Source organism: Natator depressus, chromosome 26 (assembly GCF_965152275.1).
Source record: "Natator depressus isolate rNatDep1 chromosome 26, rNatDep2.hap1, whole genome shotgun sequence".
In the NCBI taxonomy this organism is placed as follows: Eukaryota; Metazoa; Chordata; order Testudines; family Cheloniidae; genus Natator; species Natator depressus.
The window spans coordinates 15,049,415-15,076,348 of record NC_134259.1 but is presented as its reverse complement, the minus strand read 5'-3'; the positions used below and the strand labels follow the sequence as shown (position 1 = coordinate 15,076,348).

The window sequence follows — 26,934 nt, the reverse complement described above, 5'->3', positions numbered from 1 at the left end:
GCGGGTCCCCGGGGGGAGAGGTCCCGGGTGGGGGGAACCCGGGGGCGCCAGGACCCCGAGCGCGGGGCTGAATGGGAGCGGGAGGACCCAGGCGTCCGGGATAGGGCCCGCGGGGGGAGGGGCCCCGCAGCGGGAGGAGGCGGGGCTGGATGGGGCCCCTGACGCCTGGGAGTGGGGAGGAGACCCCCGGAGCGGCCCCCCGGGGCTGCCGGAAAGCGCCGCCAGGGCCCGCCCCGCGCTTGCGACACTCGCCCGCCCCGCGCTTTGCGGCCGCGTCGCGGGTGACGTGTCGGCGGCCGAGGGGCTCGCGCTGGAGCGTCTCCTAGCAACCGGGGCGGGGCGCGGGGACCGCGCGTGAGATGGAGCCGCAGCGGGGCCGCGCGGCAGGTAGCGGGGTTCGCAGCCGGACTCCTGGGTTCCCGCCCGGCGCTGCAGCCCCCCCGCCCCGCGCAGAGGGGCCCGGCTCGGCCCGGCCCGGCCCGGCCCGGCCCGGGAGCGAGCCAGCCGCGTGCTGGGTCCCGCCTGGTTCTCAGCCTGCCCGGGGCCGGGTTGCGGGTCGGGAGTGGGGGGTGCCGGCTGGGCTGGCGGGGGGCTGCGGGTCAGGAGTGGGGGGGCGGCGGGGGGTTGGGGGTCGGGAGTGGGGGGCGCCGGCTGGGCTGGCGGGGGGCTGCGGGTCAGGAGTGGGGGGGGCGGCGGGGGGTTGGGGGTCGGGAGTGGGGGGCGCCGGCTGGGCTGGCGGGGGGTTGGGGGTCGGGAGTGGGGGGCGCCGGCTGGGCTGGCGGGGGGCTGCGGGTCAGGAGTGGGGGGGGCGGGGGGTTGGGGTTCGGGAGTGGGGGGCGCCGGCTGGGCTGGCGGGGGGCTGCGGGTCGGGAGTGGGGGGCGCCGGCTGGGCTGGCGGGGGGCTGTGGGTCAGGAGTGGGGGGGGCGGCGGGGGGTTGGGGGTCAGGAGTGGGGGGTGCCGGCTGGGCTGGCGGGGGGCTGCGGGTCGGGAGTGGGGGGGCGGCGGGGGGTTGGGGGTCGGGAGTGGGGGGCGCCAGCTGGGCTGGCGGGGGCTGCGGGTCGGGAGTGGGGGGGGCTGGCGGGGGGCTGTGGCTCTGTGAGCTGATATCCTGCTGTCTAGGACACTAGGAACCCCCCCCCAAAATAAAGAAGTGACCGGCCCTGCACCCCCACTTTCCCGGTTGGTTTGCAGCTGCCCTGCTGGCAGAGTCCTCGCCCGGCCGCCGGCAGCGCGATGGTGACGGGGCGCCGGAGCCCACCCAGCAGAGGAGCAGTTGGGCTCAGCGCTTGCTGGGCTTTGAATGGGCTGATGTGTCCAGCTGGCACCGCTTCGTCTGCCTGCTCAACAGACCCACGGACCCGGCCTCCCTGGGCGTCTTCCGGTTCCTGTTCGGTGAGTGCTCTGGGCAGGGCACATGCCCCTGGCATCCCTGCCCCTCTGGGGAGCCTGGCTGGCGACAGGGCACCTCAGAAATCATTAGTGCCGGCTCTGAGTGTCCAGGGTCCTGTGTCCCCTGGGGGCTCTAAAGTCCCTTGAGTGCTCGGGCAGTTGGTGCTCGGTTTATTTCCCTTCTCTGGGTGCAGGAATTCCCCTTCCCTCAAGCCCAGCCTCCCGATCTTGGGGCACTCCAGGTGGGTCAGTGTTGTTCTCCCTGTTTGTGGGAGGGAAATTGAGGCACAGAACAGCTAGAGGGAGAGCAGAGCTGGAAAGAGGACCCAGGAGTCCTGGTACTTTGCTCTCACTGCTCCTTGTGCTGCATGGGGCTCCAGGAGCAGAGAAGTGCAGGAGTCCCTCGTCCCCTGGCCTGTCTCCGGGCCCAGCGCTGTCCCTGCTTAGCACAGTCCATACAGAGGAACCCATCCCTGGGTTACCCAGCCCCCACTGACTGGGGTGCGGTTTGACGGCCCACGTGGTGCTGCTGCAGGTCCTATCCAGAACCTCCGACGCCCCCCAGCCAGCCACAGCCTCCCCACATCCCGTCCCACCCACCCTGCCCTGCCATTGTCTGGCTGCCAGCTGGTTCTGCTGGCCATTGGGGGCGGGACTAGTCCCTGCTCCCAGCCCTGGGCAGGGCTGGTTTTGCAATGTGGTTAGGGCCAGTGTCCTCTGCTTGTGGGGGTGGGGAGGGACTTTGGCCTCAGAGTGCAGGGGAGGCCCCAGTTATCAGGAAGGAGCGGATGTGGTGGTCCCAGCTCTCTCCCTCCAATACCCCTGCTTCCAGTGAGATCTGAGGGGTGCCCTCCCCTCTGGCCCCCCAGTGCTTGGACACTGGGGGTCTCCCCAACCCCCTGACTCTAGCCATCCCAGGGTGGGGCGGTGCAAGGCATCTTCCCCCCACCCCCAGGGCTCAGCCTAGGGATCCCACGTGGTGGTGGTTTGCAACAAGCTTGGTGGGGAAGAGGTTAAACCCTCCATGCTGATCAAAGGGGCCATGTCCTGCTGTGGGGGTGTGGGTCTCCTATGCGGGGGCTCCTGGACTCCAACAAGGAGGGTCCTGGGGTCATGCTGTGAAGCAGGGACAGGCTGGGTCAGCACTTGGATGGGAGATCTTTTTGGAAAAAGGGGCTCAGTTGGGGGTGCTGTCCTCTCAGACTCCGGGCTGACCCCACTGTCCCGGTGCTAGGGAGGGGGCTGGGAGCCAGGACTCCTGCGTTCTGTCCCCAGTTCTGGGAGGGAAGTGGGTTAGAGTGGGGTGGGGGAGTTGGTAGCCAGGACTCCTGGGTTTGCTGCCCAGCCCTACTGTCTTACCCTGGGCAAGTCCATTTCACCTCACCCTGGCACCTTTCTCAAGTGCTCTGTTCACGTGATATGGCTTCTGCTGCCTATGGCAGCCTCTCCCGGTCCTTAGTGGCCCCACTGGATCCCTGCCTGTGCTGGACGCTGGGGTTACTAGCAGGCTCCCTGCAGAGGCCGGATCTCCAAGCTGCTCTCTGGACCAGACCTGGGGCTTCCTCCCAGGGCAGGACAGCAGGATCCCTGCTGCGCTGCTACAGCCAGTGAGATCAGCCCTGTGGGGAGGCAGGACGCCTGGGCTCCTGGGGGTGCCCCGGGCAAGTCCCATCCCCTTGCTGTGGCTCAGTTTCCCTGCCTGTGACAGGGAGGTCACTGCACTGAGCCACGGGGGTTGGGTTTGAGTGGAGGATCCTCATGCAGGTGTTTGTCGTCAGGTGGGTGCTTGGTGGGGTGGGGGTGGCTCCCGGCGCAGCTTCTGTGTGGCTGCCTCGTCACCGGGGTCTTGTGCCTGGCCTGGGCTGGGTGGGCAGCAGGGCAGTGCCCAACTGCACGGGCTGCTGGCTGCAATCCCTGCTCTGCCTCTGGGACTCGCCGAGCCTGGGGAGGCCCAGTTAGCTCTGGGCTGGACATGAGTGATCGAGCAGAGGTCAGGGGGACCCTCCCCAAGACTGACACTGCATCTACCCGTGTCTCAGGGTTGCTGATGGCCCTGGACATCCCGCAGGAGCGTGGCCTGAGCTACCTGGACCACAAGTACCTGGATGGGCTGGAGGTCTGTCGCTTCCCGCTCGTGAACTTCCTGGAGCCCCTGCCGCTGGACTGGATGTACCTGCTCTACGCGGTCATGCTGCTGGGTGAGGGCATGGGGCCAGGGTTGGGCGGGGGCTGGAGGAACTGGAGAATCTGGGGGTGTGACGTTCCCCTCTGGTGCTGTCTAGACCAGTGATCTGCTAGGTCTCTCCAATCCTTGACTCTGGGAGCCAGCTTTATCCTGCTTTGCTGAGAGAACCCCCACTCCTGGGCTGCTCACGCTCAGCTTCTGGCACGTAAGATGCTCCTTGGATTGTGCAACCAAATGACACTAGCCAATATCTCCGGTGCCAGACACAACCCTAGGAAACCTCCGTCTTGCAGTGTCCAGTTGTGCCCGCTGGATGCTGCAAGCTTATATGAGTTTGTCAGTTTAACAAAGAAATTGATATGTACCAGGCGTGTTCTCCCAAGGGGAGTCTCTGACGCACTGCAAACCAAACGCACTGCTTCAGATAGAAACAACAAACAGATTTATTAACTATAAAGGTAGATTTAAGTGATTATAAGTCAAAGCACAAGAAGTCAGATTTGGTCAAATGAAATGAAAGCAAAACACATTCTAAGCTGATCTTAACACTTCCAGTGTCCTTACAAACTCAGATGCTTCTCACCACAGGCTGCCTGGTTGCTCTTCAGCCAGGCTCTCCCCTTTGATCAGCGCTTCAGTCGCTTGGTAGTGGTGTCTGTAGCTGTAGGTGGGAGAGAGGGAGCAGGGCAAAATATCTCACCCTTTTATCATGTCCTTTCTTTCCTCCTGGCTCCTCTGCCCCCCTCCCCCCCCCGAGTCAGGCGAGCATTACCTCATCACAATCCCAAACTGCCCAAAGGAAGGGGGTGACTCCCTCTAGCATCTAACAGATTCTTTTGTTGCTGCCTAAACCAGTGTCCATTGTTCCTGTGAGGCTGGGCTGGGGGGGGCTGTGAACTGGAGAGTGTTTGCGTGGGCTGGCTTTAAGCCATGAGGATACATTTTCAGCCGCATAACTATATACATGAAATTATAACCTATAACCTTACTATAACATGACTGTAACAGGGTTCATAGTGGTATCCATGTTAGTCTGTATCCGCAGAAAGAATGAGGAGTACAGATCCGATGAAGTGGGCTGTAGCCCACGAAAGCTTATGCTCAAATAAACGTGTTAGTCTCTAAGGTGCCACAAGTACTCCTCGTTCTTATTATTGTAACAATCACTGTCACATGACTAGAACAACCATGCTCAGGGCATCATGAGCCTTCCGAAGACACCCGACATGACAAACTTTGCATTGGATCCCACACAATCATGTTACAAAGATTAGAATCATAAACTATCAGGGTGGGAAGGGACCTCAGGAGGTCAGCAAGTCCAACCCCCTGCTCAAAGCAGGACCAATCCCCACTTTTTGCCCCAGATCCCTAAGTGGCCCCCTCAAGGATTGAGCTCACAACCCTGGGTTTAGCAGGGCAATGCTCAAACCACTGAGCTATCCCTCCCCCCATGGGGGTGTAGGGTGTTCCCCTGAGGTACAGAACGTCACACCTCCCCTCTTAGTTTACTGCAAGAGGGTTAGTCACTGACTAGGTCAAAGGCAGTTTGTGTTATAATTCTCTTGGCATCCAGCCATTAAGGCCATGAGGCAGCGTGCCTCAGTTTCCCCATTCACACACTGCGAACCAGGTTTTTTATGGTTTCTCTGCCGTGATAAGCTTTAAACCTGTTTACAGGTATTAATTGAAAAGTAGCATTATCATAAGGTTTCACATCCGTGTCGAAATTCTTATCCCCAAAACTTAACATTAATATCAAAATGGGTGTATACAAATATCTTTATGATACCATGCCCTCTGTTCAGTTAGTGTAGTTTGAGGTCAGTTGGTTCATTACCCATGGTGTCCTTTGACTCTCTTCCATGTAATCAGTCACTGGCTTTTCCTTCCCTCCAGCGTTCCCCTCTGTGTGGGCTCTTAATTTAATCATGTTTCTGGCTTTTTGATATCTCGGGGTCTGGCAAGATAAGGGTCCAGGGGGATCCTGCACATTGGCTGGCCCTTTGGGGAGCGGTCTCCCAACCACAGGGCTGTACATATGTAGGAAATCCAGCTCCCTTTTGGGGTTACCCTGTGTTTCCCCCTCCCAGCACTGAGTCCTTCCCTGCCCCCTAGAGGGCTGTGATCCCTGCTCTGTGGGATAAGTGTGTTTATCCTTTGATCAGATTCACCTTTTCCCAGCATCTTTTCCATAACTGCTGCATGTGTCTCACCAGCCTGGCTGAAAACACACACACACACACCCCCCGCCCGTTGGGTCATTTGCATTCTCACAAACAACCACCTGGTAATTTCCTGGTCTCAACTCCTCTGCTGTCACAGGCGTTGGAGCTGCATCTTGATGTAAAGAGACACAGTTACTTTCCAAACAGTTATCAGGAATAGCATCCTGAAAAACTGGAACCTGGATTGGGGTGCCCTCCGCCACCCCTTTCTCTGTCCCTGAGAAGTCAGCTGTGTGACTGCTCCCCTCCAGGAGGTCAGTTACACAAATCCCTCTCAAAACCTGGGTCATGGGCTGAGTGCCTGGGTGCACAGATGCTGACCCAGCCATCCTGCTAGTGTCCTGGGCATCCTGCCCCAAGTGACCAGGGTGGAGACATTCCTGTACCCCCACTGTTCCTTCCCCCGTTTCCTCCTCTCGGCCCCCTCCCAAGACACATTTCTCTGTGCTCCCTAGGAAGAGTTCTATCTTTTGTTCAGCTGCAGAACCCTGCCAGCTAACAACTGGGACAGTTTTCTTAATCACTGACAACCCCTCTCCTGCCCCTGTGCCTGAGGGCATGTTGCCTTCTGCTGGAAAGGAGCTTGTCTCAGCCCCTCCCATACTTGGAAGCACCCTGCTTCCCTGGGTTACAGAGTCACAGGAATCCTCACCCACCTCAGTGGTTTCTGAGATTCCCTGCCCCTTCTCTGGGCTCTCCTCTGGGACCCATTTCTCTCTGCTCCCTAGAGCTGGGTCTGTCTCTGGTTCAGCTGAAATTTGCTGGCAGCTAACAACCTGGGCAGTTCTCTCCCTGGCAGGCATCACACCCCATCCCTTCCTGAGGCGGTGTTGCCTCCAGCTGCAGTGCAGAGATTGGTCTCAACCACCCTCCCGCCTGGAAGCCTGTGGCCGAAGAATCAAGGAGACTCCCTCCCATTCTCTCGGCAGTTCCCGAGACCTTCCCCTTTCCCTCGAGGGTCCCAGCATAATACTCCCTCCTGCTGCAGGCAAATACTTTAACCTGAGCTACATGGAAAAAATCATTCCCCAGGAGCAGGTCGACTAGGAGGTGTTCTATTACCCCCCCAGTCAGAACACTTTCCAAACCTTCCCAAACCCCATGGATTTTAGCTAGTGGCACAAGGAATCTGCTTTCACCCTCCCCCACAATCTTGGCCATTTGGCCAGGCAACGTACTGGCCTTTGGGACCACACTCTGCTTAACCAGAAAGATCTGGGCCCCTGCATCCCTCTGCCCCAAGCGTTCCCTGCCATCGATTTGGGCAGCCATTACATGCTCCATGTCTGGTTCTGGGGAGGCTAACCTCACAAAACCAACGTGATCGGTTTCAGTGGTGAGAGCAGCAGAACTAACAGGAGCTATTGGTTGCCTGCTTCCTCCCAGCACAGGGCGTTTATTCCTCAGGGGATCAGTGGAATCACACCAATAGCACCTTCTGGGCTCGTCTGCTTTTACAGGAGGTTTGGGATAGGAGTTACCAGTGGAGGAATGTTTTGGGGAATGTTCAGGCTCCCAGCCCCCTTCTCTCTTCCCAAGGGCAAAATGGGATCCTCCCTCCCTCCAGTTTTAAACCCTCTTTCTGTGGCCTGCCCTCAGTAGATGCCTGAGTCTGTTCAAAGGCATCAGCAAAACAAGGCATCTCCTCCAGACTTTACAGCTTTGTCCCATAGACCAGAGGTGGGCAAACTACAGCCCACGGGCCACATCTGGCCCGCGGGACCCTCCTGCCCGGCCCCTGAGCTCCTGGCCTGGGAGGCTTGACCCCGGCCCCTCCCCTGCTGTTCCGCCTCCCACGCAGCCTCAGCTCACTGCGCTGCTGGTGCAATGCTCGGGGCGGTGGGCCTGCGAGCTCGTGGGGCAGCGAGCTGCAGACCCCAGCCTGACCCAGTGCTCTGTGCTGCGCAGCATGGCTGCCTGTCCTGATGCAGCCGCGCCGCCAGCCACCAGTGCTCCAGGCAGCATGGTAAGGGGGCAGGGAGCAGGGCAGGGTTGGATAGAGGGCAGGGGAGTTTGGGGGTGGTGGTCAGGGGGCGGGGGTGTGGATAGGGGTTGGGGAACAGGGTGGTTGAATGGGGGCAGGGGTCTGAGGGAGGGCAGTGCGGAAGCAGAGGGGTGGTGGGAGGCAGTTAGGGGCGGGGGGGGGTCCGGGGGCGGTCAGGGGACCGAGAGCAGGGGCGCGATGGGGCAGGGGTCCCTGGGGGGCTGTCAGGGAACAGGAGGGTTGGATGGGGCAGGAGTCCTGGGGGGGGGGACTCTGGGGGGCGAGAAGCGAGAGTATTAAGCGAGAGACTCTGGGGGGCGAGAAGGGGGGATTGGATAGAGGGTGGAAGCCAGGCCATGCCTGGCTGTTTGGGGAGGCACAGCCTCCCCTAACCGGCCCTCCATACAATTTCAGAAACCCAATGTGGCCCTCAGGCCAAAAAGTTTGCCCACCCCTGCTGTAGACACTGCTTTACATCAGCCTTACATACGCTTAGGAAATGCTCGAGCAACAAGATCCAACATTCCCTCAAAACTTGCCACCTCCTTGCCCCTCACCCATTTTCCCAACAAATCTTTGATTTTGTTTACATATTCCCCATACCAATATCCCCCTTAAGATTCCTAAATTTAACTCCGTATGTTTCAGGGGTGATCTGAAAACTTCGGAAAACAGTATCTTTAAATGTACAATCGTCTAAAGCATCTTCAATAGGCATTCCACTGAATACATTTCGAGCGTTACCAGTTAATTTTGCAATCAGGGTAGGAGCTCTCTTATCAGGGATTTCATATATTACACACAGCCTTCGAAGGTAGTCAGATATTCTGCAATATCATCGTCCTCACTGTGTGCAGGACATAAGTGTTCCCACCTGTGGATTTTTGGAGTGATGGGAGTCGTTGGAGTCGGGGGTCCTGGTTCTGCTTCTCTAGCAGGTCCAGCTGGTGTTTTCTCTCTCTCTCTTTTACTTCCATGGCCCTTCTGTGAGCAGCCGCCTCTTTCTTTTTCCTTTATCTCTAGTTCTTGCAGTTGCAATAATCTCTGGGGCTCCTGCTCTTTTCTGCAGACTAAAAACCTCCAACTTCGCAATCGCTTTGCTGCTTTCACTCATTTCTCTGCTTTTCTGTCCCGATTTCCCTTTCCTGAAATAAGCAAACAGAAAATAACAAACTGTGACCTCCTCCTGACTGTTCTTAGCCACTGCACTTCAGACTCACTTAAAATCACAAATATCAGTGCTTAAAGTGTGAACTTCACTTCGAGTAACAAGCTGCACATACACCCTGCTTGCTGTGCCACTGCGATGTTCCCCTCTGGTGTTATCTGGAGCGGTGATCTGCTAGGTGCCCCAGTCCTTGACTCTGGGAGCCAGCCCTACCCTGCTCTGCTGGGAGAACCCCCACTCCTGAGCTGGTCACTCTCAGCCTCTGCCATGTAAGGGGCTCCCAACTACTTGCAACCGAATGACACTAGCCAATATCTCCGGTCCCAGACACAACCCTGGGAACCTCCGTCTTGCAGTGTCCAGTTATGCCCGCTGGACGCTGCAAGCTTATATAGGTTTGTCAATTTAACAAAGAAATTTATATGTACCAGGCTTGTTCTCCCAAGGGGAGTCTCTGACACACTGCAAACCAAATGCATGGCTTCAGGTCGAAGAAACAGATTTATTAACTATAAAGGTAGATTTAAGTGATTATAAGTCAAAGCACGAGAAGTCAGATTTAGTGAAATGAAATAAAAGCAAAACGCATTCTAAGCTGATCTTAACACTTCCAGTGTCCTTACAAACTCGGATGCTTCTCACCGCAGGCTGCCTGGTTGCTCTTCAGCCAGGCTCTCCCCTTTGATCAGCGCTTCAGTCGCTTGGTGGTGGTGTCTGTAGCTGTAGGTGGGAGAGAGGGAGCAGGGCAAACGTCTCTCCCTTTTATCACGTCCTTTCTTTCTTCCAGGCTTTGCTTCCCCCCCATCCCCCCACTTCAGAGTCAGGCGAGCATTACCTCATCGCAGTCCCAGACTGCCCAGAGGAAGAGGGTGACTCACTCGAGGGTCTAATAGATCCTTTTGTTGCTGCCTAAACCAGTGTCCTTTGTCCCTGTGAGGCTGGGCTGGGTTTGTCCCATACCTGCCCTGATGAGGTGTGAACTGCCTCTCTGCTCTTGGAGAGTTTTTGCATGGGCTGGCTTTAAGCCATGAGGACACGTTTTCAGCCACATAACTATATACATGAAATTATAACCTTACTATAACATTACTGCAACAATCACTGTCACATGACTAGAACAACCATGCTCAGGGCATCATGAGCCTTCCGAAGACACCCGACATGACAAACTTTGCATTGGATCCCACACAATCATGTTACAAAGATGAACCTGGGGGTGTAGGGTGTTTCCCCGAAGTACAGAGCGTCACAGGGCGGTACTGAGGGATCAGAGGGTCACGGGCTGGGCTGGGGGGATCGGGGGGACTGGGGGAGGTTGGGGCGGATCAGGGGGTCACGGGCTGGGCTGGGGAGATCAGAGGGCTGGAAGCTGGGCGGGGGAGGTTGGGGGGTGCAGTGTCTGAGGGGCCCTGACCGGTTTAAGATTGGGGCTCACGCCCCATTTGGGGGCAGGGGGCTTGCCAGGACCATCCCAGACACAGCCATGCCAGGGCTGCTCTGCTAGCTGGTGGCCCTCTGCCCTATCCTGCCCCCCAGGCTGGTCCAGGCCCCTTGCGGGGCCAGGCTCAGAGCTATGGCCAGCAGGATGGTGCTGGCAGCATGGGGTCCAGGCTGGGGAGCCCCGGGGAGGGAGGGGAGATCCCTGGCCCCTGCTGAATCCCTCCTGCTCGTCCCAGGTGCCCTGGGGATCATGCTGGGCTGCTGCTACCGGCTGAGCTGCCTGCTCTTCATGCTGCCCTATTGGTACGTCTTCTTGTTGGACAAGACGGCCTGGAACAACCACTCCTACCTCTACGGCCTCCTCGGCTTCCAGCTCACCCTCATGGACGCCAACCGCTACTGGTAGGGTGGGGCTGGGGGTCGGCGCTCTTGAAACTGGCTCGGACTCGGCCCTTTCTCCCCTCGGATCCCAACTCGGCCCCTGGCCACGCCCAGGACCCTGCCTGCCTGCTGGGCGCTGACACTGCTGCTGATTGTGGGGGCCCTGGCTGGGACCCAGCTGAACCCAGAGTCGGGGGCCAGGCGGCCTGGCTCTGTCCCTCCAGCCAGAGGTGTGGCAAGGCCCCAGGGGCCCTGGTACCTGAAGGGGGGGGCCCTTCAAAGTTCCAAAGGCTCTTTCCCCTCCTGGAGAATGAGACGGGCTCCATCTTGGCGCAGCGCCCAGTGCAGGCTGTGGGCACACAGAGCCGTTCTGTTCACACGGCGTGCGGGCTGGCTGGGACGGAGGCTGCATTTCCCAGTGCAGGAGCCCTGCCGAGACGCCCTCACACTGGTAGCTCTGTCACGCATGAGAGTCTCCATGATCCGCCTCGTGCGCAATGGCGCGGTGAGGTAAAGCAGCCGCCTGCCAAACCGAACCAGGTTCCTCCAGCCGCAGACTGCGCGACAGCAGGACGGAGATCCGCCAGGCTACTGCCGAATACACGTCGCGAGCAGGCCTGGGGCTCAGCTTCTGGGAGCCAAGCCGCACGCTAAGGGCCGGGCAGAGCCCAAGGGCGAGGCACCGCTGTGTCACTCCAGGGTCACATTGGTGCCCCTCTTCTGGAGCTGCATGACGGGTCAATAGGGATCGGGCCCCAAATCTTTATACCTGAACTCCCCATTCTGCCCAGGGGAAACCTTGCAATCTGAGCACCAGCTGCATCTGCTTTGCATTGCCCAGTCGCATGGCTAAGCCGCATTGTCACAAATAAACCTACCCCCCTTGGAAGTGTGGTCGCAGCTCCCCGATTAAACCCAGCCCAGCCCCACATCCCCAGCCCTTGCAAAGCTCCTGACACCTGGGCCCTTCTACATCGCTGTCTGCGCCAGGCACTTACGGACTCTGCTTCCCTATCCTAGAAATGGCACCTGACCTGCAGCAGAGCCAGATCCCCGGGCCAGACGGGACCACTGTGCTCAGATAGTCTGACCCTGGATAGCACACGCCAGGCAGGGCTGGCAGAGCTGCCGGGAGCAGTCCTGGAGCCATGGGTGGGGAGCTGCTGGGGAGGGGGCCGGAGCGCTTCCCCTGTAGCCCAGCTGGGGGCCGCTGCCCAGCCTGCACTAGCTAGGCCGTGGCATAACTACCATGGGGCGCGCGGTGGGGCAGCCTTGGCTGCACCGCTCGCCACCCTGGCTGCAGCCCCCTCGCTCACCGTGCTGGGCCAGCCGCGCCCTGACAGAGCGGCTCCTTCCCCCAGGTCCATCGATGGGCTCAGGGATCCACGGAAGAGGAACGCCCACGTGCCCCTGTGGAACTACACAGTGCTGCGCATGCAGGTACGGGCAGGGGGTGTCCATGGGTGCTGTGTGGGGCAGCCTCCCCACACCCACGCTGCCTCGCTCTGCCCTGCAGGGGAGCACTGCCCCGGCCCCTCTGTCATTGTGTCCTGGCAGCCGGGAGGTGACTCCCAGCAATGCCCTCCGCCCTGGGTGTCGGTCAGGACCCCTGCTGGGGTGCGGCCGTGCTGGGGAAATGGGCCCCTTACATCTGGAGTCACGGCCGGGGCCCTGGCCCTGCTGCTGAAGGGGTGGAGAATGCTGGTGCAGTCCCTTGGGCTGGCCACTAGGGGCAGCAGCGCACAGAGCACATCACTGCCTGGGAGGGTGAGGGCAGCAGGAGTCACCCCCCAAAACCTCAGTGTTCTGTGATGGATTGGGAGAGGGGATGGCCTGGGTAGGGGGGCTGGGAGCCAGGACTCCTGGGTTCTCTCCCCAGCTCTGGGAGGGGAGTGGGGTCTAGTGGGTTAGAGCGGGGCAGGCTGGGAGCCAGGACTCCTGGGTTCTCTTCCCACCTTTTCTGTTGACTCACTGTGACCTTGGGCCCATCCCGTCCCCTCTCTGCCTCAGTTTCCCCACCTGTGGGGGAGGGATAACAATACTGAGGTGCTCTGAGGCCCTGGTAACATAGGTGCAGGCAGAGATTATCCCCCTCACCTGTAAATGGGGCCCTTCTCTGTGAGCTCCCAGGGCCGGCGCTCATCGGTTGTCGCTTTATGCCTTGTGCTGGCTGGCACCGAGCGGCGGGGCCCCGGGGCCAGGCACTGGACAGACCCGGCGCTGGCTGGGGTTCGTCACAGGAGCTTTGTGTCACCTAGATCTTCATCGTCTACTTCATTGCGGGCATCAAGAAGCTGGATGCTGACTGGGTGGAAGGCTACTCCATGGGGTCGCTGTCCCGCCACTGGCTCTTCGACCCCTTCAAGTGAGTGTTGGGGTGACGGGGGCTGCCCCGGGGGTTCAGCGTCCCGCTGGGGTGCTGCCACGGCAGACATTGGCACTGGGAGCAGTTGGCCAGTCACTAACACTGATCGCCCAGCTTGGCCAGTGTCTGCACAGGGACCCCCATCCCCCCTTCCACGACTGCTCGGCCTGAGCTGGGAGCTCACACATGAAACACATGGGCTCACACCAAGTCACCTGCACAGGAACAAAACAGGCCCCTGCCCTGAAATTCCCCGTCTGACACCAAGGGAGGTGGGCTGGCTCCTCTGCGTTTGCTTTGTGCCCCATGCTTTGGATGGGAGGGGGTCACTTACTGGCACTGGGTGACATGGGACTGATGTCTGACTCCCCTGTGTCGCCGGGCATGGCCCTCCTGTATGCTGGACCCCTGCCATGCTGGGCAGACCATGGTGGTGGGGAGAGTTGGAAGATAGATGCCCTCCAAGTCTTTGCACCAAGGGTACAAACGCAAGACAATCTGCCCCAACCTCCGAGGTCTGGGGTCCTGAAGGCTCAGGGCTGGGATCTAACTGGGACCAGGCAGACCCGGGTTGGGGACTGGGACTGTAACAAAGTGAAGGGGACATAGGGAGAGGGAAGGGGCCGTGGAAGTTCAGGATGGGGTGGGGGCTGGGGCCTGTATTTCCCTCTCTAGCCCAGCCAGGGCAGCCATCACCCCCCAGCCGCCACCGGTCAGTGCCATCGAGGGGCTATGGCATGACCAGCCCTGCATCCCCAGGGGCTGCTCGGATACGGGGCTTGGTGCTGCCATGGGGAAGAGAACACAGGCGGTCCAAGGAGGGGGGCAGGCGACCTGTGGGCGGCTGCAGGGGAGAAGGCTCTCTAGTCGGGGCAGAGGGTGGGTCTCACCTTCGGCGTGCTCCCCAGGCTGGTGCTGTCAGAGGAGATGACCAACCTGCTGGTCGTGCATGGCGGGGGCCTGGTGCTGGACCTGACGGCTGGTTACCTGCTGTTCTTCGACGCCACCCGCCCAGCGGCGCTCGTCTTCGTTTCCTACTTCCACTGCATGAACTCACAGCTCTTCAGCATTGGTGTGGGGATGGAACCCAGGAGTCCTGCTCTCCATCCCCCGATGCCCACATCCCCCTCCCAGCACTGGGGAGAGAACCCAGGAGTCCTGGCCCCAGTCCCCCCTGCTCTAACCCACTTGACCCCGCTCCCCTCCCAGCACTGGGGAGAGAACCCAGGAGTCCTGGCCCCAGCCCCGCCCTCTAACTCACTCGACACCCCCCAGCACTGGGGAGAGAACCCAGGAGTCCCAGCCCCAGCCCCGCCCTCTAACTCACTCGACGCCCCCCCCCAGCACTGGGGATAGAACCCAGGAGTCCTGACCCCCTGCTCTAACCCCTCCAGTCCAGCCCAAGTGCTCTGCCCAGCCGTTGCCCCTGGCCTTGCCCGAGGGGAGGGGAGCTCCCTGGCTGACATCTCGGTTCTCCCCACAGGCATGTTCTCCTACACCATGCTTGCCACCAGCCCCTTGTTCTGCTCCCCGGACTGGCCGCGCCGCCTGGGTGCCAGGTTCCCAGCCTGCCTCCGAAGGCTCCTGCCCTCCTTGGAGCCGCCGCAGCCCAGCGAGGCATGTGTGTACGGGGGGCCTGAGCACAAGGGCCGAGGCAGGGGGGAACGAGGGCCAGGGCTGCGCCAGAAACTGGGGGCCCTCTTCACTGTGCTGTACGTGCTGGAGCAGTTCTTCCTGCCCTACTCCCACTTCATCACCCAGGTAGGAGCCCCCACGCAGCCCAGGGCTCTGGGGACTGCTGTGGGGAGGGGACGGGGGTAGGAGCCCCCACGCAGCCCAGGGCTCTGGGGACTGCTGTGGGGAGAGGACGGGGGTAGGAGCCCCCACGCAGCCCAGGGCTCTGGGGACTGCTGTGGGGAGGGGAGGGGATGGGCCCCCCCCAGAGAGGAAGAGCTGGGGGCTAGTGGAGGGCAGCGCTGGGAGCACACAGGGAACAGGGGCAGTGGGTGCTGGGGTGCTGCTCCTCCAGGGGCATGCTCAGCCTGGGGGGACAAGCCGAGACCCCTGGCCTGGCAGCGATTATGCTTCCCCACCATGTAGCCCTGGCTGATGCTTTGTGGCAGGTCAGCCTGCGCCCTCCCCAGCTGGGTGACTTCCCCTAGGAGCTGGGTGTCCACGATGGCTGGGCCCCCCGCCCAGTGACCAGTGGCCCATGCGAGCTGCACAGACCCAGTGGGGCGCCCATGGTAGCTGCACCACAGCAGCCATATCCCCGACTGCCCAGCAGGGGGCAGCAAAACAGCACAAACCAGCTCCCTGGGAGAGCGGCTTGAACCCCATCGGATGCTGGGTTGGGGGATCCCCGATGCATCCCCCCAGCATGCTCCCGATCCCCCCATGCTTCCCCCCAGGGCTACAACAACTGGACCAATGGGCTGTACGGCTACTCGTGGGACATGATGGTCCATTCCCGCTCCCACCAGCACGTAAAGATCACCTACCGGGATGGTGTGACTGGAGAGCTGGGCTACCTCAACCCCGGGGTAAGTGACCCTGCTGCGCTCTGGGGCGGAGCCAGGACCCCTGGGTTCTATTCCCGCCACTCCCTGTCTCAGTTTCCTGCTCTGCGCAGCGAAGGGGACTGGACAATCAGTCTGGCCACCTGTGTCCGGCGCCCTCACCGTGGCCTGGCTGTGTTTGGTGCCCCAGAGAAGGTGGACATTAATGGTCAGTAACAATATTAATTAGCATAGACAATGGGGCTCCTATCTGAGGGTCTCAGGACACTAAGCAAAGGCGGGCCCAGGCCATCCCTGTTATACGGATGGGGAAACTGAGGCGTGGGGAGGTTTTTGGCTGAAGGTCGCAGAGGAAATCTGTTAGAGCCAGGGCTAGAACCTAGGAGTCCTGGCTCCCAGTGCCTCCCACCCCCCAGTCTAACCAGCCTCCAGTCCCTTCCCCAAGCCCTGGATAGAACCCAGGAGTCCTGCTGACTCATCTTCCCCAAACTCTGCTTATCAGTGTGTGGTTCCCTCCCCTTGTGTCCCAGCCGGAGCCCCGTGGTTGGGATGCAACTGTATCTGGGGCTGGGAGTCAAAAGGGGGGGTTATTGGTTTGTTTAAATTCCCATGGCATGAAATGTGGGATTCAGGCCTGGGGGAGGGTCTCTGCTGGGGTTCTCCCAGTCCTGTGCTCAGGCATGACTCTGTCCCTTGGCAGATGATCTGCCTTCTCTGCTGGTCTGCCTGAGCCTCGCAGACATGACTGAATTTCCCTGCCCCTGTTACAAGTGGGGAAACTGAGGCACTGAGCAGGGAAGGGACTTGCCCAAACTCCCCCAGGGAGTCAGCCACAGAGCTGGGACCCAGGAGTCCTAACCCACAACCCTGTGCCTTACACAGAGGCCTGGCCTCCCTCTGAACCCATGGCACAGGGAGGTCAGAGCTGACTCAGCCCCGAAAGGCTGCCGGCTCAGAGGCAGAAGCTCGTGGGGATGGAAATCTCTTGAGCCCCTCCTGTGCCCTCAGGCTCCCGGGACTTGGGGGGGTGGGGATGGCCCCGGGGCTCCCCAGGGCTGGGCGTCTGGCGCCGGGCTCACACGTGTCCGGCAGGTGTTCACGCAGAGCCGGCGCTGGAAGGACCACGCTGACATGCTGAAGCAGTACGCCGCCTGCCTGAGCCACCTGCTACTCAACTACAGCGTCTCGCAGCCCGAGATCTACTTTGACGTCTGGGTCTCCATCAACGACCGCTTCCAGCAGAGGCAAGTGCGGGGGCCCAGGGCAGCTTGGGCAGCACACAGCCGCTGCTGGGGTCCTGCCTGCCTGCACTGGCTCAGCATCACACACACGTGGACCCAGCCAGCCCCACGCCCGCCTTTGGCTGCCCTCCATGAGGGCGAGGACGGAGCAGAGGGAGGGGCTGCTGGGTAGCACTGCACAGAAGGTCTGTGTGTATATTGGGGTGGGAGGCTGTGGCATTGCCATGCCCCAGCACAGGGTGTGCTGGGTCCCATCACAGACCAAGACCGGCAGTTGGCACTTCAGGGACTTGATGCCCCTTCTGGCCTGCGATGACCCCGGGGCCGGCTGCAGTCTGCTGCCTGGCAGCCAGCGCTGCCCGCTGCCCCAGGGGAGACAAACCAGGCGGGGAGCTGGGTACCAGAGCATCCTGCTAGCCCAGCCCCTGGCACGCTCACCGGGTCCCGCTTGCCGGCCAGGCTCTTCGACCCACAGGTGGACATCGTGCGGGCCGAGTGGTCTCCCTTCCGCCACACTCCGTGGCTCAAGCCGCTGCTGGTCGACCTGTCCCCCTGGAGGGCGAAGCTGCAGGATATCGAGAGCTCGCTGGACAACCAGACTGAGGTGGTTTTCATCGCTGATTTCCCAGGTACCTGCGCAGCCCGTTCCCTGGGGGGCTCCTGTTACGAACAGAACAACCCTCCTGGCTCATCAGCAGGGCTGGAACCCGGCACCTTCAGAGCACAAACCTCAGCCACTGCAGCCTGACCTCAAGGAGCTGCTCCATTGCCGGGGGGCTGAAGGAGGCTGTTAGCCTCTCCTGAGGAGCTGCTGCCAGTGTGGTCACGGGTGTGGGGGTGGGTCCCAGTGGGGCTGTGCTCACCATCCTTCATGTCCCCTTCGACCCTCCCAGGCCTGCACCTGGAGAACTTTGTGAGTGAGGACCTGGGCAACACGAGCCTGCAGTTGCTGAAGGGGGAGGTCGTGGTAGAGATCGTCAAGGAGCAGAGGAACTACACGCTGCAGGAAGGGGACAGGATGCAGGTGAGGGCTGGGCTCAGGGGATGGACGTGGATCCCAGCCCGTGTCCCCGCCTGGCAGGAGGAGAGCCATGGAGGGTGGCTGGTTGGTTCTCAGCCCAGGTCTGCTAGATATGCTGGGGGGGCCACAGGAACTGGGCCTGAGGGTTCTGGCCTCAGATCTGGGGGAGGGGGATCCTCCCCCCCCAAGCTGGGAGCTGTGTTCTGGCTCAGAATGTCTCTGGGCAGGGGCAGAGAGTTGGCTGGTTCTCAGCCCACTTGGCCTGCTGCCATTTACTGACCCCCCGCCCCCCCCGTGTCCCAGCTGCCCCCAGGCGAGTACCACAAGGTGCACACGGTGTCGCCAGAGCCCTCCTGCTACATGTATGTTTACGTCAACACCACGGACGTGGCCCTGGAGCGGAACCTGACCGAGCTGCAGGAGCTGCGGGACAAGGTGCAGAACGGCAGCGGTGAGTTTCTGGGGCCCTGCTAGCTGGGGGCACCTGGCTCCTGGCCGCTGGGACCGGCACTGCCCCCTTGGCCCAGATCCCCTGGAGCCCTGCTGGGGGGGCGTAGCGGGTGGAGATCCCTCCCGCGGCACGCCAGTGAATGTGTCCCTGCCAGGCAGGCAGGAGGGGCCGGTATTCCTGCCATGGGACTCCCCGGGCGTCTCTCTTCCCTGTGACGTATGGGCCCCTGGGGGTGAAACGCCATCTCATGCCTGGCCCCCTGGTGCAGAGACGGAGCCCCTGCCCCCAGAGCTGCAGCCCATCCTCGATGGCGCCCTGGGGGACACCATGCAGCCGGACCCCGTCGTCCAGGCATTCGTGCGACGCCAGCAGCGACTGGAGGAGCTGCAGAGACGGCGAAACGCCACGCTCGGGGCGCGGCTGCAGCGCTTCGCCGCCAGGAAGTACTTCCTGTTCCGCCGGAGGTGAGTGCCCGGTCACGCGCCAGCCCCCCCGCCGCCGAACCTCCCCCCGACCGCCCCACCGCCCCCCCTTGACGTGCCAGCCCACCGCCGAACCACCCCCCTGCCGCCATACGCCCCCCCCTCGACGTGCCAGCCCCCCCGCCGCCGAACCTCCCCCCCGCCATACCACCCCCCCTTGACGTGCCAGCCCCCCCGCCACCGTACCGCCCCCGAACCTCCCCCCGACTGCCCCCCCTTGACGTGCCAGCCCACCGCCGAACCGCCCCCCTGCCGCCATACGCCCCCCCTCGACGTGCCAGCCCCCGCGCCGCCGAACCTCCCCCCCGCCGCCGAACCTCCCCCCCTCGACATGCCAGCCCCCCCACTGCCGAACCTCCCCCCCGCCGCCGTACGCCCCCCCTCGATGTGCCAGTCCCCCACCGCCAGTGCCCCGCTGCCGAACCTCGCCCCCGCCGGACCTCCCCAGCCACAGTTCTGCCACTGCACCCACCTCCTCACAGTCAAGGGCCAGCACCTCACCGCTGTACCCTGCCCCCCCCCCCCATCACATGACCAGCCCCCACCACTGCACCCATCTCCTCCCAGCCACGGGCCAGGCCCCCTTCACACAAGCCATGACACCTTAGCTGCCAGGCCTTCCCTGCTCCCTCTACCCCAGCAACATGAACCACCCCCCTCTGAGCTGAACACCCCGCAGATGCCCCTCTGGGCACATCTCCAGCCCTTGCTCTTTCTCTTCCCCTCACAGCTTCCTGATGACCTGGATTTCGCTCAGGAACCTGGCGCTGGGGCGCCCGTCTCTGGAGCAGCTGGCGCGGGAGGTGGCCTATGCCAACATGCAGCCGGAGGCGGGCGTGGCAGGGACAGAAGGGGTGCAGAAGGAGCCAGAGCGGGCTGAGCTCTGACCCTGGGGGGATGGCCCAAGGACACATTGCAGACAAGGGATCCCCTCCCCCCAAACCTCAGCTGATGGCCCAATGCACCCTGGGATAGGCGCACGTCCTCAGGTCCTCCTGCTTCTGCAGGGCTGATAGGGAGCAGTGCTCACGCAAGAGGGACGAGCAGGGCTGGGAATGGGCCACGAGGCCCCTGCTCACAGCCTGAGCCCCCGGTGAGCATCAGGCCTGGGCCCACAGCGCACACAGCCTGAGCCCCACGCTGCCCACAGCTCGGCCAGGCTGTCTGCCCCAGGGAGAAACCGAGCTTGGGTGGCAGGGAATCGCCCCACAGCCTGGCTCTGTGGCAGCACCTACTGCCAGCAATACGGGGGAGAAGCGTGTGAATGGGTGGGTGGGTGGGTAGAGCACGGGGCTCGGAGCCAGGACTCCTGGGTTTTCTCCCCAGCTCTGGGAGGGGAGGGGAGTGGAGTCGAGTAGTTAGAGGAGGGGTCTGAGGTCAGGACTCCTGGGTGCCATGCCTGGATCTACCATGGACTCATTGTGGTGCTGGGGACAGACTTGCCCAACACTGAGCTACCTCGTGGAGGGGCTGGCCAGGTTGGGGTCATTCGGCAGGCGGGGCTGCTGTCTGATCACTGGGGGTGGGGGGAAGGCTTCTGTCTCAATGGTCTTAACCCTTTTCTCCCAATAAAGCGCCTTGTTTCTAAACCTGGGGCTGTTCCCTGTGCGCTGCCTGTGGGGTGGGGTTAGCGGCAGCCCAGCTTTCCGTCCACACTGGCTCTCCCTCCCCTGCCAAAGAGTTGGCGTGGGGTGGGGGTTGGAGCACAGGATGTGGGTCCGGCTCTGCTGGAAAGTTGCCCTGTCTGGGTGCATCAGTTTCCCCGCAGTACCAGAGCTGTTGGGCTGGCTGCAGGAGTGGCTGGGGGAGTTCTCCAGCCTGAACCATGCTGCAGTGCCCTCTCTGTGCTGCTGGGCAGGGGGGCTGACGCGTGGGGCAGGACTCGACTCTCCTGAGCGTGTTTAGCTGACTTGCCTTGTGGCTGCAGCCTGGTCTCTGTGTCCCCCAATGCCTGTAGGAGCCCCCCCCAAGAAAGGCAGTTCAGCCTCTTCCTTTTAACTGCACCCCCCCCCCCCCAGGCTCCTGCTCCTACCCAGCTGCGGATCCCCACACCATGAGTGTCCTGCGTGGGCACCAGAGGAGGCTCTGTGCCCCTCCCTGTAGGTGCCTGCCCTGCGGCTAGGTGCTGTGGGGGTGAAGCTCTGTGGAAGGCACTGCACGGCACCGTTACCCCTTGGCCTGCACACAAGCGAGCTCCCTGCCATGCAGCCTGCCCCGCAGGGAACAGGCAGCGACCCCCAGAGCTGCCTCCTGGCAGCAAGTGTTGCCAGAGCCCCCCGGCCTGGGCGTTTTGCATCGGCGCAGGGCTGGGTGCTGGGAGCGACACAGCAGAGCTCTCTGGTGCTGCTGACTCAATCTCCAGCTGCCCGGACTTCCATGGTGTTTTCAACCCTCCTCCCGCTCCCCATGGCACCCCCCCCCACTGAGCCCCTCTGCCCCCTAGCACCATGTGCCTCTATCAGATTCCAGCTTTCAGGCCTGTGCCCATTGGTGCTCTTGTCCAGCCGTGAGGGGGGGCCTGGCAGTGCCATGGGCTCTGTGAGGCTGGTGGGGAGCAGGGCAAAGGTTCTAGCCAGGCTGTGGGAGACACAAACCTGCCCTCCTCCCACCCCCACCATTAAAGGAACCCCACAGGAGGCAGCTCCCTGGCTCGGTCACAGTGTGACTCCAGCCAGCCCCCCAACGGGGCTGGTTCCTGGGAGCCAGAGAGCTCACTACTCCAGGGTGGGGGTGCAGCAGGGCAGGACTCACCACTGCAGCCTAGACAGGTTTTGCTGTGGGGTGGGAGTGCAGGATTGGGCCCCCCCAGCACTGTCCCTGGATGGACCCTCCCCCCACACACCTGGGGGCAAGATCATCCTCCCGCTGCCGTCAGCCCTGCTCACCTGGAGCGATCAGGGGCAGCCAAGGCAGAGAAAGTCCCTCAAGGACTGTTTGGATGAAGATGGCTCCAAGAAAGCGGCTTAAAGGCTTGAGCTTGGGCTGGGGGTAGCTAAGTGGAGCAGGAGGCCACAGGCTGCCTGCGCGGCACCAGGTCAGCAGCACCGGGAGCCCCAGGCACCCTCGGCACGGACAGCATTAGCCAGCCTTAGAGCAGTCGGGCCTGGAAGCCAGGACACCAGGGTTCTATGCCTGGCTCTGAGACAACTGCGGTCCAGGGGTCAGAGCGGGTGGGGGCAGGGAGACAGGGTGCCTGGGTTCAGGGCAGCACCACTCAGTACAGCTTCAGACAGGTGTAGCTCTGTGACTCAAACAGCCCCTAAAGCCTCTCTCCCGGGCAGCTCGGTCTCTCTCCAGGCGCTGTGGGTCACTGACGCTGCCTCTACCTATTACAGGAAGTGGCACAAATCCCTCTGCTAGGGGAAGCCTGGGGCAGGGACAGCAGGGGCCTGTGAGTGACAGGCACTGGCAGAGCTGGGGGGCATCAGAGGAGCATGGTTGCTGGATCAGGCCCATGCCAGTTATGTGTAGGTGCTGTTTGCCTGCAGGCTGGGCTTTCTCCTCACATCCTTGACACATGAGCTATTCAAGAGCTGGCTCACAGCAGGGCCTGTGTTCACACCCCAGGGCTGGGTGGTGCCAGAGCTGGGGGCAAGCCGTGGGTCCCTGCCCAGTTTAAGCAGACCATCGCTGGTGCAGGGTAGGCTGCCCCCTGCCTTGACACTGACGTTGGCTCTAACAGGAAGGTGCAGTGGGGCCTGGGTGGAGCCAGAGCCCACCAGTGCCCAGAGAGGACAGGACCCAGCTGAGCAGGGAGGCTTGGTTCAGCTGAACAAGGGAGCAGACAGGCTGGGCTGGCAGAGTGCAAACGTCACCATCACTGTACAGGGCTGGCCCTCGCCGCTGTTCACCAGCCCCGCCCCCATGGGGCTTTGGTGGCCAGAGCGCAGCTGGACCAGGCCCTCAGCAGAGGGCTTTGCAAGTGCTGGATGAGCGATCCCATCCTCCACAGGGGCTGGCGTGTACCTCAGCTGGTTACAGACTGCCTGAATTAAACTGAACAGGGGTGTGAAAATGATCTCCCAGGAGCACCCAAGGGCCCTGGGCTGAGCTGCCACCTGATTCCATGGGGCGGTGAGGCTGCTGCTCAGTGTGAAGCCAGAACGACTCCTCTGGGGGCCATGGAGTAACTCTGGCCTGACACCAGCACCACTGACCAGGGAGCTGAGGGTTCCAGGCATCTCACCCAAGCTCTGGCCCATGTTTCCCCACTTGTAAAATAAGGCTTCAGAACAGGGGCCTAGTGCCCAGGGCAAAGTGGGGAACAGCTGCGACCAGCTCTGGGGATAGCATGTCCAGCACAATGAGCTGGCGCTGGCAGAGCCCACCGGCCGCAGCTGTAATACAGTGAGAGCTGCAGCCCTTTTCCCTCAGCCCCCTGACCTGCAGAGCAAGTGCTGCTCTGGGCCCAGGAAGGGACGCCTCTTGCTGAAGCTCCCCCCCCACCCCCAAATGCAGGGACACTCCCACCTGTACAAAGCATGGTACCTCCTAGCCAGCCTGTCTTGGCACCCAAAACCCAGGGATTGCCTCTCCCCTGCCCCCCCTTTGACTAGTTTCTGTCCTGGTGGCTGTGCCGTTCCCTGGGATGGATTGGGGATGAGATCTGCCCTGGACACTGGCCTGTAGGAAAGGATTCCTGGCTGCTTAAAGCCCAGGGCTGGACAGCAGGACAGCCCAGCTGTAGCCCTGGCTCTGCCCTGACTCAGACGGTCTGCAACTTGGCCATAACCCTGAGCTCCAGGGCACATGCAGAAGCGTGGCTCCCTGACGTGCATGGAACACATGCCCAGAGCCTATTAGCAGCCACCCTCTCCTGCAGCCAGACCCTGTCATAAATATAAAGCAAAGGGTAACAACCTTTCTGTATGCAGTAAAACGTATGCATAAAATTCCTCTTGGCCAGAGGTACAGAATCCCCTTATGTGTAAGGGGTTAATCCGTTCAATTAACCTGGTTGGCACCTGACCAGAAGGACCAATGGGGAAAGAAGATACTTTCGGGGGGGGGGGGGGGGGTGAGGCTTTGTTTTTGTGCTCTATGTGTGCTCGCCAGGCAGAGAACAAGCAAGTAATCCAGGTCCTACTGAAATGATACATGTAATATTACAGAAATAGTAAATAGCAAGGAATGCGTTAGATTATCTTTTGTATTAGCTTGTGAATTTTCCCTGTGCTAAGAGGGAGGTTTATCCCTTTTTTTTTTTAAACTTTGAAGTTTTGCCTAGGGGGAATCCTCTCTGTTTTAAGTCTTATTCCCTGTAAAATTACCTTCCATCCTGATTTTACAGTGGTGCTTCTTTTCCTTTTTTTCTTTATAATAAAGTTGTTTTTTAAGAATCTGATTGGGTTTTAGTGTCCAAAAAACCCAAGGGTCTGGTTTGTGCTCACCTTGTTTACCTATCTGGTTGGTAGATTATTCTCAAGCCTCCCCTGGAAAGGGGGTAAAGGGGCTTGGGGGAATATTTTGGGGAAACAGGAATTCCAAGTGGTCCTTTTCCTGAATCTTTGTCTAACTCACTTGGTGGTAGCAGCAGTACTCATCCAAGGACAAGGAAGGATTTGTGCCTTGGGGAAGTTTTTAACCTAAAACTGGCAAAAATAAGTATAGGGGGTCTTTCATGCAGGTCCCCCCCGTCTGTACCCTAGAGTTCAGAGTGGGGAGGGAACCCTGACAGACCCCCTCTCTCACCAGCTTTTAGAAAACCTCTTAGCTAGGTCATCCTGTTACCCCCTTGCCACACATCATGCTCTGGCCCTGACAGCAGACAGACCCAGATCTGGCCAGCAAGCTTAGGGAGCTGGCCCAATCACCACAGTAGCAAAGTGTCACATGCTCATTAATGGATTCATTCTCAAAGCCTCCCTGCAGGGAAGGAGGGATCATCAGTCTTCCAGCTGGGAAACTGAGGTTCCAGGACACACTTGCCCACTATCCCATAGGTCAGTGGCAGGGCTAGGACTAGAACCCAGGCCAGTGCCCTAACTACAGGCACAGGCTAGTGGGTGTCTATTAACATGAAAAAAACCCCTCCTCCCCCAGGCAATAGCTCATTCATAAGCACCCTTTGCTTTCACCGCTGTGGTCCAGGACCAGTTCAGCTTGAAATGCTCAAATAGCCAAAGGGCTGCCTTTTATTTAGTCCCTCTCTTTTATCACCTTCTACTTCCTGTTTTCACCACTCCCTTCCCAGCAGCTGGCTTCAAATCAGCAGACAGCTCCCTAGCCCAAAGTTTCCTTTTGAGTCCAGAAGCTCTGACCCCAAGTCTTGGGGTGGGGTATTGGGGGGGGGGGTGTGCATGTGTACACACACACACACACACACACACACACACACACACACACACACACACACACGAGACTGAATCAGTTTTAACAGGCACAGCTCTGCATACAAGAACCACAACAGCTCACATTCACTGCAAGCTACTTAGCTACCTCAACAAAAATCTTCACTTCCAGCATTTAACAGCACTATAGCATGGAGGAATGGCTGCTTCACGTAACACTGGCCCCACTTCAAATGGGGCCATAGTTCTTGGCCAATGTGTCTGACTTGCTCAAAACACCAACCTCTGCAAGACTTGGGCCCTATTACAACAGAGGCAGGCATTTTTTGCTTAAGGTGAGCCATGTTTTCTTTCAAGGGGGCCATTTAGTGTCACAGGGTAGCACATCCATCAGCAAGGAGTGATATGAACTTCAGGACCAGAAGGGAGAGCACCAACTTGAAATCAAAAGGCAATGCATCAGAAGTAGATTCTGCTGCTACCTCTGTGTCCTGACAAGCATAACTCCTTCATTCTTCAAAAGGATTCCTTGGTCCCTGCTGCTATAAATGACCCACAAACTAGAGGGGGTTCCAGACACAAGCTCAATAGGAAAACTCAGACTGAAGCGCCAAATGCTCATGTAAGCTAGATAGTTACTGTGCTCTAAGGTGTCCCTTGTAACACTAGTAGGTGTGTATTTAACCAGAGCAATAGGATGTAGGTTTGGGTGCCTTTTTCAAGGGTAGTCATCTTCGCAACACAACTCAGAACCTTTCAGTGACTCCAGCTGTAACTTCACCAAGTCACTTACATTAGCTATTTCAAATGACTATTTACTGTTTGTTTATAATTAAGACAACATGTAACAAGTGATACTATGTATTACTGCAAACTGCTCTCCAGCCGCTGGGAGCAGAGCTGAGCCCATGTCAGGCCTGTGCCCAGTAGCTAAGGGCAAGCACAATCTTCCCACTTTAGCAATGTGGTTCTCAAACTTTTGTACTAGTGACCCTTTCACATGGCAAGCCTGAGTACAACCCCCCCCCATACACGAAACACACCTTTTTATAAATTTAACACCATTATAAATGCCAGAGGCAAAGCAGGGTTCTGGGTGGAGGCTGACAGCTCACAACCCCCCACGTAATAACCCTGCAACCCCCTGAGGGGTCCCAAACCCCAGTTTGAGAACACCTGCTCTAGCAGGACAAAGCCGAGATCAGTAGTGAGCCACCGTTTCTGAGAAAGCTCATGGCAGCCGATGGGTTAACAGACATAACTACCCTCTACACATTACATCTCACAAAGCTGCTGCTCTGGGCAAGAGCTTGTACAGCCCCCCTCAGGCTGCCCTACAGATCATGGATGTTGTATTTAACCTGACAGGACAGCACACCACAAGGCACATGCTGGAGTTGGGCTAAATTATAGTTAAATGACTTTTTTAAACCCAAAGCACCCCCAGCAGTGACAGTCTCCATTAACCGCTGCATCACTACAGCGGGCAGAATAAGGCACTCAGTAGTAGTGGGTATTTAGTGACATCTGGGAGTTCAGTTCCTGACGAAATTGTGCAGTCCTAGCTGCACTTTGAGGTCACCACCTGTACTGGCATAAACCGGGGCTGCAAGTGCCGTACCACTGGAGATCAGTACTAGGAGCAGTCCCTGAACAGAACACAACACAGGCTGAATTTCACTGTAGGATTGGATCACAACCATCCTGCCCCCATGCTTCTCCTACCCACCTCAGTTATAATTCAGGAGAAGCGGTGAGTTGGAAGTTCTATCCCCAGCCTTAAACTAAG

General features: G+C 59.9%; 1 protein-coding gene across 1 annotated transcript; it reads left to right on the top strand.

Annotated features, from left to right (window-relative positions):
• Positions 1 to 281: 281 nt before the first annotated feature.
• On the top strand, positions 282 to 20,121 carry GGCX (gamma-glutamyl carboxylase). Its single transcript, XM_074940293.1, has 15 exons — positions 282 to 387; positions 1,193 to 1,393; positions 3,430 to 3,588; positions 10,632 to 10,797; positions 12,138 to 12,216; positions 13,035 to 13,141; positions 14,050 to 14,213; positions 14,625 to 14,902; positions 15,553 to 15,684; positions 16,753 to 16,904; positions 17,361 to 17,530; positions 17,795 to 17,925; positions 18,226 to 18,373; positions 18,642 to 18,837; positions 19,586 to 20,121. The coding sequence occupies exons 1-15, from the start codon at positions 360 to 362 to the stop codon at positions 19,740 to 19,742; spliced, it is 2,268 nt and encodes a 755-aa protein (XP_074796394.1). The 5' UTR covers positions 282 to 359; the 3' UTR covers positions 19,743 to 20,121.
• Positions 20,122 to 26,934: the final 6,813 nt, after the last annotated feature.

Excerpts from the sequence above, each read along its gene's own strand:
- GGCX (XM_074940293.1), top strand. The coding sequence starts at position 360 with ATGGAGCCGCAGCGGGGCCGCGCGGCAG. Across the intron at positions 14,214-14,624 it reads CTCACAGCTCTTCAGCATTG|GCATGTTCTCCTACACCATG; the intron begins GTGTGGGGATGG and ends TTCTCCCCACAG. Across the intron at positions 18,838-19,585 it reads TACTTCCTGTTCCGCCGGAG|CTTCCTGATGACCTGGATTT; the intron begins GTGAGTGCCCGG and ends TTCCCCTCACAG.